We start from the raw sequence: 12,872 nt of genomic DNA on the forward strand, positions 1-12,872 counted from the left end.
TATTTAAGAAACATGATTAACACGTTCGCAGGCGCTTTTTTATCATAGGATCCACTCATGGACACATTTCATAACATACTTATTTTTTGGAATATTTCACTTCCTATTGGATCGCGATTGATGATTTGAAGTAAATCTTATTTGACTAACATAATGGGACCTTTGTTGCTGACTGTTTTTTTAAAGACGCAATATCTCCTATTACTTCAGCTTGACGTAGGCTATAGCCGTCTTTCCACTACCAATGTCTTTTGGACTTACGACTGTAGCTGTCATTTCCTAAATGAGAGACGATTTTTACGGCTATAGCCGGCATAACCGTGAACTTGTCAGTTGAAGATGTGGTACTGAAGTTAAATATAGTTAGTATAATTGTCTATTGAATTATGATTTTTAATACGGGGGTCATCGATCATTTGAACGCAGCATTTTTAAAAAAGAGTTTTTATTTACAGAATAAGGGAATTAAACATACTTCTTAAATTTAAAAAAAAACACTACAAGTGGTTTATCAGATGAGGCCTGCCGTCTTTATATGTGGATTATAAATCTAAAATCTGTGTTAAGTCAGAGTCTACGCCTTTCAAAATATACGTAATATAAATAATCCAAGTACATAAGGTTACACAAATTGTGGATGCTACGATTCGATCCGTAATACCGACAAAGAGCCTGAAGGACACGTGGTCCAATAAACCAGAAAAACTTAATAAGCATCTTAACAGCTGTGAAAATCTAAAATATTAAATTGTATTATGATTTTATTTAAACTTCAATTACATGACAGTATAATTGTTCTTTCAGGTCAGTCACAAAGTATACCCGCCCACAAGTACGTCCTGGCAACAGGCAGCTCGGTGTTCTATGCCATGTTCTACGGAGGGCTAGCAGAATGTAAACAGGAGATTGAAGTTCCCGATGTTGAGCCATGTGCATTCCTTACTTTACTCAAGTAAGTATCCTATCAAATAATCATAATGACACAATTTGTTACACAAACCATCTGACTTAATCAAATTTCCCCAAGACAGGAAATTTGATTTAGTCATCCCTTTGTTTAGTCAATAATTTTTCTCTCAATCGCTTTGTTTTTTCCTCAGCGTAAAAATTTACTACCCGCTTAAAGAGGCACCCTTTTGCTCAGAACAAAAGCGTTCATAATTTTTGGTTTTATTTTTTATTCAACAACAAACGTGTAGCGGACGGTTTCGGTTTGTGCTTGCGATTCTCGACCTGAGGACCTATGGCCCGCTGTATTGCTGTAAAGTGTAGCTAACTTCGTGATCAATAATCATTGAATGGTTTTTGTCCATGTGGGCGACTCTAGAAGCGGGTGGCGTATTATTACTCTAAGGTTTTAATTATGAACATTATGAACAAAAGACAACAACTTTTTTAGCATTTAAGTACATCTTGTTAGATAGCATTTTCTTCTTCCGCTTTCAACATCTCCTTTTCATCCAGATATTTCAGATAGATTTTCATATGGCTGATCCAATAAGGCAGTTCAGTGGTGTTTTAATATATTTATATTTGTTTATAGACTATCAAACCAAACCAAAAATATTTTTATAGATCGTATTATCAGCGCTTAACCGGGTTGTGGTCCCGTGGTAGTGTTGTGGACTCGTGAGCCAAAGGTCCGAAGTTCAAATCCCACTCTACCACAACTTGATTTCCATTTTTCCAGCACAAGTTATTTATGACTTTTAGGAAATGGTCTGAAAATATCAATATTTTAGTACATAATAAGAACTCAAGTAAAAAAATATATATATATCAGCGCCATGATTTTTTTTTATGTTTTGTAATTTTCAAATTACTCTGCCAGTGAGTCACAATTTCTAGTCGGTGAGTTCTGCTGATTGGTGCATTAGCTTCTTGTAAACTGGAAAACTATCACAACTCTTTTATTGGTTGATTCGGAAGAACTAGTGACGTCATTCAAAACACATAGTTTGTTTTTATTGAAATCTTTTTTTTTGTACATTTTCAGGGAACTTCGCTGTACAATTTAATGCTCTAATTTTTTACCACGCGTAAGAATTTTTTTTTATATCCTGTTTCCCATAGTACTGAACTTCCTCATTGGTATTTTGAAAAATGGTGTTCTGTCTATTACTTCATTTGTAAAGTAATCTCCATGTAATTCCAACTATATTCTGTAGGACTGTATCTCGGAGGTTTCTCGGTTACACTTCTCTTATCTACTGTTGCACCAAGTCTCTTATGACAAGATACACATAGCATATAACCAGTTATTTTTTATGTTTCGATAGCACCAGGTTTATGTTGATAATTTACCATTTCCTTTTTCTTTCAGATACCTTTACTGTGATGAAATACAATTAGAAGCGGACACTGTGCTGTCCACTCTCTACGTAGCGAAGAAATACATAGTTCCACATTTGGCAAGAGCTTGCGTCAATTATCTGGAGACCAGCCTTACAGCGAAGAATGCTTGTCTCCTGCTGAGCCAGTCTAGACTGTTTGAGGAACCGGAACTGATGCAGCGATGTTGGGAAGTGATAGACGCCCAGGTATGTCTGGCCGATTCAACACAAAGTCTCAGTTTTACAAACACTTCTTCCTACGACTCTTCTAATCTCTCTAGTCCTTCCTCGGAACTTTCGGACCAAATGCCAAACATTCCCTAGGTCGTTTAAATTTAAGTATTTGTATTTTTACTATGTGACAAATGGTGTACTAATTATGTGTATTTTGTACGTGGAACAGATTGTATATGGTTGTAAACAATTTTTTTTACGCTGAGATTTTTATATTATGTACATACATTAAACTATTGAACCCCATTTTTTTTTTATATATTGGCAGAGGATATAAGTTAAGAGGTTTGTTTTTTTTTATTAACATCAATAAACAATACTTTCTATTGGTTGATGTAATACATAATCTGATGCAAGAGATGTTCTTGTAATTATCCCATTGATATTCATTCCACAAAATGTAACTTTTCAGTGATGCCACTGTTTTATTTTTTAGATATCGAGAAAGTTTGTTTATACATTGAAAATAAGGTTTATCCGAATAAGATTACAGAACTTAAAAAAGGTAAAATATATATGTTTTAGAATAATCCAACAATATGAGCTTGTACAGAAAAGGATAGTTTAGGTGAGTTATTCTTATTTGACAATGGGTTATACTCATTCAAAATTGTTCAATCATAAGCATGGATTCCAAGTTAGCAGGCCTAGCACGGATTTATTTTTACTACAAAACGATCAGCATACTTTCACTTTGACTTGAAACAATCAACATTTTTCATACTAATCTATGTTTTTGATAATCATTTAAGACTAAGAAAATAACCAAAGGACTAAATGTGATAAAAACTCTCTGTGTATATTTTTATCATTATAATAATTATTATTGTATTTTATTATATAGTGATGGTATTGGGGAATCGAAGTGACAGTTATAGATATGTATGTTATTCAAATTCTTGCCATTTATTTTAGAAAAATATGTTGTACGCTAAACATTTTCTAGATCAGTTGTTTAAATTGTAACAGTAAATTTTTAATCAAGAGAACAAAAATAATTCATAAACTGTTAACAATAATAAAACTGAATGTTCATGAGTTCAAAGTTGAGCTAAAAAGTTGTAGATTTAAATAATAATAATATGTAATCAATCACTTTTAACACTGCCTCAGTAAACATTATATCATTTTGACTGAATTTGTTAGTTTTATGTGCAATTTCGATTTAATTATTGATACGTCTTTTAAGACATAATGTAACTTTGTATTTATTATGTTCATATTATAATTAATTTAAGGTAGGAATTCTTCCTCTGGAACCATTTTCTACAATATAATTGAACATAACATGTGATTGCTGCATTCACTCATATGATAAATAAGAAAATAATCCATTGTGAATCTCAACATACTAATGCTTCGTTAACCAAATACCCTACTATTTTTTCCATAGTTTTAGTAAAATTGATCATCTAGTCATCTGACAGTTATTTCCTTATTATTCTACCACTTGCAAACTGCAATACAATGTTTATCGTACATACATATATATCAAGTCATTGATTGTGATTATATATAAATGTTAGAGATTAATTTGCATTATAATTGTTGTTATATAGTTCCTTGTCTACCGTGACAGAGTAGAACTAAAATAAATATATTTAATTGCTCAAGAATTATGTTTGTAAATTTTATTACATATCTTGAAATACTAAATGTTTTTTCTGTATTGTAAAATAAAATCACAAATATAGAATCTTTTGATTAATTGTATTGCAGTTTTAATCACCTTACCCGACCTTTCCCTTGTTCTATTACATTAAAACAATTATGTGGATAGCAGAATAACTAAAAATCAAAAAAGATTGCCGAATTAAGGGCAAATTCAGTATCAAATTTTCCATATTATCTATACCAAATATACACTGAACTCTTCTCCTCAACCTGTTAACTATAATTGATTAATTGGTTAGATTCAAGAGACACTGACTCTTATTTTCTTTTGAACAGGCGGAAATGGCTCTGAAGTCCGAAGGGTTCGTAGATATAGATATGTCCACACTGGAATCAGTGTTGGCTCGAGAGACCCTCAACTGTAAAGAGATCAACTTGTTCGATGCGGCGCTGTGTTGGGCGCACGCAGAGTGTAATAGGAGAGACATAGAGCCCACAGCACAGAACAAGAGAGCGATGCTGGGGAACGCTATCTACCTCGTGAGAATACCCACCATGAGTTTAGAGGAGTTTGCCAATGGAGTTGCCCAGCAAGGGATCCTTACTCAGCAGGAAACCATAGACATCTTCCTTCACTTCACGGCGACAAATAAACCCACACTGGCTTACACAATAAAACCGAGAACTGGACTTAAATCACTGGTAAGAATAATGTTCTATTACTGCAAACCTTTACATAATGCATTTTCCAATTCAGTACATTAGTAATGTAATTAAACAGTGAACATTATTGCACAGTAAAGTTTCAATGACTCGTATAATTTTGAGGTTTCAAGACACAACGATCAATATCTAATTAGCATCTCTTGCACTATAAGAAAGAACTCACACCTGTTTATAATAATTGTAGCACCTCTTTACAGTCACCTTTCTACAAAGAAGGTGGGATTTTTATTTAATTTATATTGTATTTGAAACATGATAGGTATCTGAGAAAAAACCACTTAATTTTAAATTCGTATTTTATTTATTAAAATAAAGGTGCCTTGCAATGTTTGATAACATTGTGTATAATTATAGCGGATAAGTTAGCGAGATTATGTACCAAAAGTTGTCCTATTAATCGTGGCGCAGATATTTAGATTAACTTTTAAAATGTAAACATAGTACCAACTACTAAAATAATAAATATTGTTTTGATTTCAGGTCTGTCACAGGTTTCAATCATGCGCTTATCGTAGTAACCAATGGAGATATAGGGGACGCTGCGACTCCATACAGTTCTCAGTTGACAAAAGGATATTTGTTGTTGGCTTTGGACTCTACGGATCGTCAAATGGCGCGGCTGATTATAATGTCAAAATTGAACTCAAGAGATTGGGACGTATTCTCGCTGAAAACAATACAAAGTTCTTTTCCGACGGATCAAGCAACACTTTTCACGTGTACTTTGAGAATCCGATACAAATCGAACCCGAGTGCTTCTATACGGCCTCCGCTATTCTGGACGGTGGGGAGCTCAGTTACTTCGGGCAAGAAGGGTTGAGTGAGATATACATGGGAACGGTGACTTTCCAGTTCCAGTGTTCCTCGGAGAGCACTAACGGAACAGGAGTGCAGGGAGGACAGATCCCGGAGCTCATTTACTATGGGCCGACTCTCAACTCTTCATCTGGTTCCACTAACAACCTGGAGGACTGATATTCCCTCAACAGTAGGAAAAAAGCTACTATACGCCCGAAAATGGACACCAAACTACGATATTGTCAATCTTTCAGTGAGGACTGAGTCATGTGATAAAATTAATCGAACCTTGCCTTCTTACTCTTCTATTGGATACTTATCTTCGGTTCAAGGGTGATTCGAGGTGTAAAAAAACAATTAAACCGTAGATAGTAGAAACCGCCATTGGCTTAAGCGTTCTCTGTATATACTTTCCCGAGTTCTAATGTTCATCGGAAGAAACATTATTTATGCATAGAAATGTTACGTGAATAGGCAGTTTAATTGTTTCCACTTAATAATTTTAATTAGGATTACTATAGCCTCTCGCAGGTGTCGATCTAGTTGTATTATAGACTTTTTATTCTTCCGTTGTGAGGATAAGTTGGTGAATAGAGTCAAGTATTGGATTGTGATAAATGATGCAACTGTCTCGTGCTATTTATAATGAATTATCTATTTTAGAAATTGGTAGAATTTAATTAACAGTGTCATAACAGTGTCAGTGTCATCTTAATATTTCCCTACACCTGATACCCTTATTAAAATAATACACTGAATTTAAAACTGATTTTATATTTTTCTTTCGGAGCCCATTATGAAAATTAGTGACGATTTAAAGAATAAACATCATCTAAAATGTTTTCCATTCTTATTTGTTATGTGCTAGTAATAAAAAAGGTTTATATAAATCTGAAACTTATTGAATGATTCCAGTATGATACATAAAATAATATTTGAATACATACATGAAAGTAGAATTTGAATGCTACGCTTCGTGTAAATCTAACAAAAATATTTTCACTATTTAACGTCACTCTTCTGTAATGCTAAATTGTTTGTCACACAATTTATGTAAATAAAGAATAAACGAACTGCATGTCGCCACATCAATAAAGTTACACTATTAAATATACATCAACAGATAAAAAGCTCATGAAAAACTCACCAATTGATGGAATATTAATGCAGAGAGCCTGGGATAGCCGGAGGTATGTTCTTCCTAACTGGTAGCAGCAAATTTGGAGGACGTCACTTATATCGATAAGCAAATCTATGGATATTTTAGTTAAAGAAATATTTCACATCTTTTAAAATACTCAAAATTTTGGCTCTAGAGTGGTTTATGTAATGAAGCGAGATGATATGTGGAATAATTATAAAACCAAATATCTTAAGTTATGAGTAAGTTTTATATGTATGTGGTAGATTTGAAACAAACCACTTATTTTCCTTGGTCTTTTATAACAAAAAAAAAAAAAAATCATCATTATTCCCTTTCCGCACCTAAGGGTGCATAGGGCACTGCATTGGTACATCAATCTCGGGGCATCTTGATCATTTTTGTTACATGAAGGTAAGATGATCAGTCTCACGCTTCAGGTACCAGTCCAGGGACTATGAAATATCCTAGTGTGATAACACCCTTTTTAATAAATATTTCATATCAACCATGCCGGGAATCGAACCCGAGACCTCTTGAATGGTAAGCAAACACGCTGACCATTACACCACGAGGACAAAATATTGTAAGTGAAAAAACACCTACTTTGTATTTATATAGTCAATTCTTTAATCTAGCAGAGTTTAATTTTTAGTATATTAAATCTACATTTATTTATTTACAAAACAGTGTACAAAAAAAAACCACATTAACATATGTGTATGTTAATACATAATATGTGTGTATTTTAATTATTTAGAAAACACAATATTTTCAAAAGACAATGTTTGAGAACAACAAAATTGATTAATAAAATAGTGTAAGAGATCACTCTTGGGTCATTTTGATTGTCTTCAGCTGAAATCACATTTCTTATCAAATCAATCATAAAATTGTAATTAATTATATTTAGCCATTGTCACCTTTGTCACATTGTGATGAAAGTAGGCTTAATGCTGTCCAAATGCGATCCCTCAGGCGAATGTGTTTTGAAACTGCACAAATGTCGAGAATCATGCATTATATAAGGCTGAGACAACTATTATCGACAAAATCAAGAAAGGAGTGCTGTGTTGGTATGGACATGAAGAGTAAATAGATAAGGAAAGAACGGCAAAAAATATTTATGACGTGAATGATGATGGATGCAGAAAACGAAGAAGACCAAAAAAGATATGGCATGACCAAATTCAACAAATACTCGAAGATGGATATTTCAAAAGTCAGAATAATCGTCGTGTGTGCTTAAGAAGATGTATAAATCGTCAGTGTTTTGTATTTAGGGCGAAGAAGCTATTTTTAGGAAAGCCAGATTATCCATAAAAAAAAAAACTATTGCTACAGATTATTATATTAATATCTTTTAGATGTTCAATGGCTAGTAATATGCCTCGACTATCATTAAAAAAATGAACATATTTTTGCATAAGGTAGCTCAAAAAGTAACCAGAAAGTTAAAAATGCTTTTCTTGTAAAATTGGTGAATTCGCCTTTTATACGAAATGTACAGGAAGTGAGGTCTGTATTAAAAGACAGTGATATGGCGTTCTATCCTCTCTGCCTACCCCCACCGTAAAACGACGAGATAGTTTTTTCCTTGTAAGTAGTACACTAGACTTCTGAAACGAGTCTAGTATTAAGCAAGAAGAAAAACGAAGTAAGTTGTCTGATAATAGACATAGTTGAGTTTTTGTATATTTATAAAACCCCGAGGTTTCAAGGAAGTCCAGCAACAAGATGTACAAAGGACATTGGAAGGTTTTACAGAAGGTACAATTTTGAGTAATTGATGATTGACTTGTGAGAATTATCATGAATCATGTAACTCACTATAATTAAACTGTGTCATATGACTCTGTAAAACAACAAATTACTCAATTAATAATTAAGATGAATAATAGCTATTGCTTAATCATGATACATAAGTAGGACATTTCCAAGATTGCTGACAATATATAATTTCAAGTAAAACATTGTGTTGTATTGGGGCTAATACGGTACTTGCTTGTTCAACTTGTATCATAATAATGGATTTGATAGAAATATAGGTAGAAAATAATGAGTCCTTTTTATAATGTCATAGATTTTTAAAGAAATGCAATCATCATAACCAAACCTGATGATCCAGACCTGATGATGCGTAGGGCACTTCATTGTTAAATAAAATTGCACCGTATGCAGGGTCAGTAAAAATTACACTATCAACAAATATTTCATGTTGACTGTCCCAAGCATCGAACCCAGGACCTCAAGCATGGTAGGCGAACACGCCAACCACTACCCTACTGCGGACTTTTCTCCACTCGGTTTCCTTTTTCACAATTTTTATCTGAGACTAGCCATAGAGTTGAAAACAGTCGTACAGGATTCTGATTCTATTTCACATACAGAACTGTATTCTTCATCTGCCATTTAGATTTGAATGTTTTTTGAGATATTTATTTTTTTAATCCATACCTACCTCAATAACTAATAATCATATTTGTACCACCAATTTACAAAAAATAATTTAATACATAAATGGCCATTAAACTCATTTTGAATTATGCAATTATATATTGTCAGCAATCTTGGAAATGTCCTACTTATGTATCATGATTAAGCAATAGCTATTATTCATCTTAATTATTAATTGAGTAATTTGTTGTTTTACAGAGTCATATGACAATGAAGTGCCCTACGCATCATCAGGTCTGGATCATCAGGTTTGGTTATGATGATTGCATTTCTTTAAAAATCTATGACATTATAAAAAGGACTCATTATTTTCTACCTATATTTCTATCAAATCCATTATTATGATACAAGTTGAACAAGCAAGTACCGTATTAGCCCCAATACAACACAATGTTTTACTTGAAATGTTTTTTTTAAAAACATTTGTTTTACATGTGGGATTAAAGATAAGTGAATTTTTTCTTTCACTTCTGCTTCAAATAAATAATCATCATTCCCCTTTCCACACCTAATGGTGCATAGGGCACTGCATTGGTACAGCAATCGCAGCTTATCTTGATAATTTTTTGTTACATAAAGGTAAGATGATCAGTCTTATGCTTCAGGGTCGTCCAGGAACAATGAAATATTAAAGTGTAAAAACATATTTTGTAATAAATATTTCATGTCGGGAATCGAACTCGAGACCTCTTGCGTGGTAGGTAAATGCGCTGACCACTGCAGTACGAGGCCGACGCTTAAAATATATAGGTCACGAAAATTATGTAAGTATTAAGATTTCGAATAAAATATTTACTCAACCTTGGAGAGTGACTTTGGTTTCTATGATATATGGAATATTAAATTAAATTTAAAAGGATACGGGCAGTTCCTTCAGTTCTGCATGTAATGTATACACATGCGGCATGTATGTGCGTTGCTGGTCGGCCCTTAGTGAGCTGTCTGCTGAGAGCCATCTTGAAGAAGTTGCAGGCAATATCTATACAGTGTTGGTTTAATCGCAACTGCTGACTGAGAGCTGTAATTCCTTGCTTTGCTTTACGTATTGTCACTTCTCTGGATTCTGTACCAATACCCACATGGAAAGCTAGAAAATAATATAGAAAAACATTGGAAACAACAATAAAAAAACTCCTCCATCAGTAAAGTGATGTAAGGATAAACATAAATAAATATACTTTCTATTCTTTCGCTTCTAACTTATGTTTAGTCTGCATTACATAATGGGCTAAACAGCCCGTAAAGTAATGCAGACTACAATTTGTCAAATAAATAAATAAAGACTATCATCCAAAGTTTCGTAATTCAGCTTTTAGTACATTTTATTATATTTCAATAAACAACAACGAGAGTGCATTTCAAATGCAACGCTAACTTCCTTCATTGTTTTTTCCAATACTTAATGAGGTACACGGTGGAATATCGCAAATGACATGGTACTTAACCTAATTTTTAAATACATAATATTTCTCTATCTTAAAAATCACACATAAACATAGTCATGAGCTCATTTGAAAATTATTTCAGAAGATAAAACAATTGTATAGTTGATTCAGTAAAAAATATGTTGGAATCTTCTTACATACCGAAGTTCGTAATTTAATATGAAATAAACACTAGCTTAATTACAATCAGAACTATATATTTTACTTACATGCACCGAATCCTGTTGCACCACCTTTGCTCTCAGCAGAAACAAACTGCCCAATGGCTGAGGAATGACCATGTGCGTTTTCTTGGAATTCTACCTCTGCTACGATGATATTATCTTCCAAAACTGATCCGCAGTTTGTGCACACTGCATCACCTCTCGCTGGGTCAACTTCTATATCCGAAGACCCGCAATTCTTGCATTTCCTCCCAGAAGACATTTTTACTACAACATCAATCAAATGTGCTTAGTGAATCAACAAAACTTGTTCATTTTTATTGAAAATCAATCAGACACATTTTTGAATGTTATTTTATTATTACAAAGAGAGTATCAAAATACATACACTCGAAACCCGAATAGCGATGTTTGGTGATATTTTAATTGATAATTTTAACAAATAAACAGTAAATGCTAAACAAATAATATAAACATGTCCTACTTATAACCGAAACACGAGGTTATTTTTAAGAACAGTTAGAAACATTATAATTTGTTATTGTTTAAAATAAACATCAGTATGAAACTTACAATTCTTGTTGAGACAACAATAACGGACACTATCAACACAAATTTTCCGCGAAAATAAGAAAAACAGTAATCAGCGATTTTAGGAGTATTTAAAAAAATACAAGTCAATAAGTTACTGTCACTTTGACACATGAATATGAAATCGTATTGTTGCCCTCGCGTATTGCTTGTGGGCTGGTAATTAAAAAATATATATGTATGGAAAGTTCTTACTCAGTTAAACTAGCGGAAAATATAACAGCGCGCGACTTTTTTTCAAAGAATAATATAGTCATTTTATTTATCTGTTGAAAAGCAACAATAATAATAAAGTGATAAAGTCCCATTAAAAAATGATCCTGAATTCTGGAAAATAATCAACTGGAAACATATTATTATTTAAAAAATATAATAATCAATTATTTTTTTAAACATTTAGGTACTCAATTGTTTTTTTTATATATTGTTTTGTATTGATGTTTTTAGATTCATTATGTGTTCATTAGAACCGAGCTCTAGTCCTGTTAAAAACTTGAAAATCAAAGATCTAAGGTGCAAATTTTATTCTTCCACAACTCAATTACCAATTTTCCAGAATAAGTAATTAACGGTTTTTAAGAAATGGTCAGTAATTGTAATATTTAGGTGAATAATTAAAACTCAAATACATATTTTTCTCATATTTAAAAAAATGTATTAATGTACAAGCCCATTGGGCTTTAATGAATAAAACTAAGCCACCACTTAGGAAATAATGCTGAGTATACGCATTCAAAATGTGAGTAGGCAGGTTAAATTTCCAGAAAATTATAAAACAAAGCAAGGATGAACAAATAGAGTGTAGTGTAGTAATTATCGGGTAATAACTTTGCTGAGCGTTCCATGAAAGATTCTTCCTAACATTGTACACATAATGAGCAGAATAAAAGCTTCTGTACTGCAGATTCTGAGAGTCAACCAGACTGGTTTTATTCCAGATGAGTCATGTGTGGACCATATCCACAATATAAGATGTATTCTCCAATAAGGCAATGAAATGAATTCAGCCCTAATGGGTTTCTTCATTGACAATTAGAAAGCACCTGATAGTTCCCATCTCTCTAGAAAATTTCTGATGCGTACAGAATTTCTTCCAATATGATTGCTGTTTGTTATAAAGGCGCTCTACGTAGGCAGCAATTGTTATTTGATAATCGTAAGTTCTTCGACTGACAGTCTCAACTGGTGTGAGGCAAGGCTGCGTACTTACAACACACTTATTCATAATATTTATGGATTTAGTTTTATGTATATCGGTACCACCTGCCTAGGTATAGAAGCGAACTCCCCCCTAAAGTTGTGAGACTTTGAGAACACCGACAATGAGGTTCTTCTTGAAATAAATACATTTGTTATCTTTCAGAAATGG

General features: G+C 32.9%; 2 protein-coding genes across 4 annotated transcripts in view; one reads left to right on the top strand and one right to left on the bottom strand.

Moving 5' to 3' along the window:
* The window catches only part of lute (BTB/POZ domain containing protein 3 lute), a 97,450-nt gene extending 90,976 nt beyond the window's left edge, over positions 1-6,474 (top strand). For all 3 annotated transcript variants that reach the window (XM_088233382.1, XM_088233380.1, XM_088233381.1), the window contains 4 exons: positions 805-952; positions 2,324-2,540; positions 4,518-4,883; positions 5,388-6,474. In XM_088233382.1, coding sequence (XP_088089508.1) covers positions 805-952; positions 2,324-2,540; positions 4,518-4,883; positions 5,388-5,882 — 1,226 coding nt within the window. In that variant the 3' untranslated portion in view covers positions 5,883-6,474. The remainder of the gene's footprint in view (positions 1-804; positions 953-2,323; positions 2,541-4,517; positions 4,884-5,387) is intronic.
* Positions 1-11,641, bottom strand: part of Brf (Brf RNA polymerase III subunit) — a 131,570-nt gene extending 119,929 nt beyond the window's left edge. The window contains exons 1-4 of the mRNA XM_088233379.1: positions 11,486-11,641; positions 10,958-11,179; positions 10,166-10,390; positions 6,853-6,957 (exon numbers count right to left, since the gene is read on the bottom strand). Of these exons, the coding sequence (XP_088089505.1) occupies positions 6,853-6,957; positions 10,166-10,390; positions 10,958-11,174 (547 nt within the window). The 5' untranslated portion in view covers positions 11,175-11,179; positions 11,486-11,641. The remainder of the gene's footprint in view (positions 1-6,852; positions 6,958-10,165; positions 10,391-10,957; positions 11,180-11,485) is intronic.
* Positions 11,642-12,872: the final 1,231 nt, after the last annotated feature.

The sequence above is a fragment of the Micrasema longulum genome, unplaced genomic scaffold (genome assembly GCF_059751315.1).
Source record: "Micrasema longulum isolate JH-2025_06_02 unplaced genomic scaffold, ASM5975131v1 h1tg001091l, whole genome shotgun sequence".
Classification (NCBI taxonomy): domain Eukaryota; kingdom Metazoa; phylum Arthropoda; class Insecta; order Trichoptera; family Brachycentridae; genus Micrasema; species Micrasema longulum.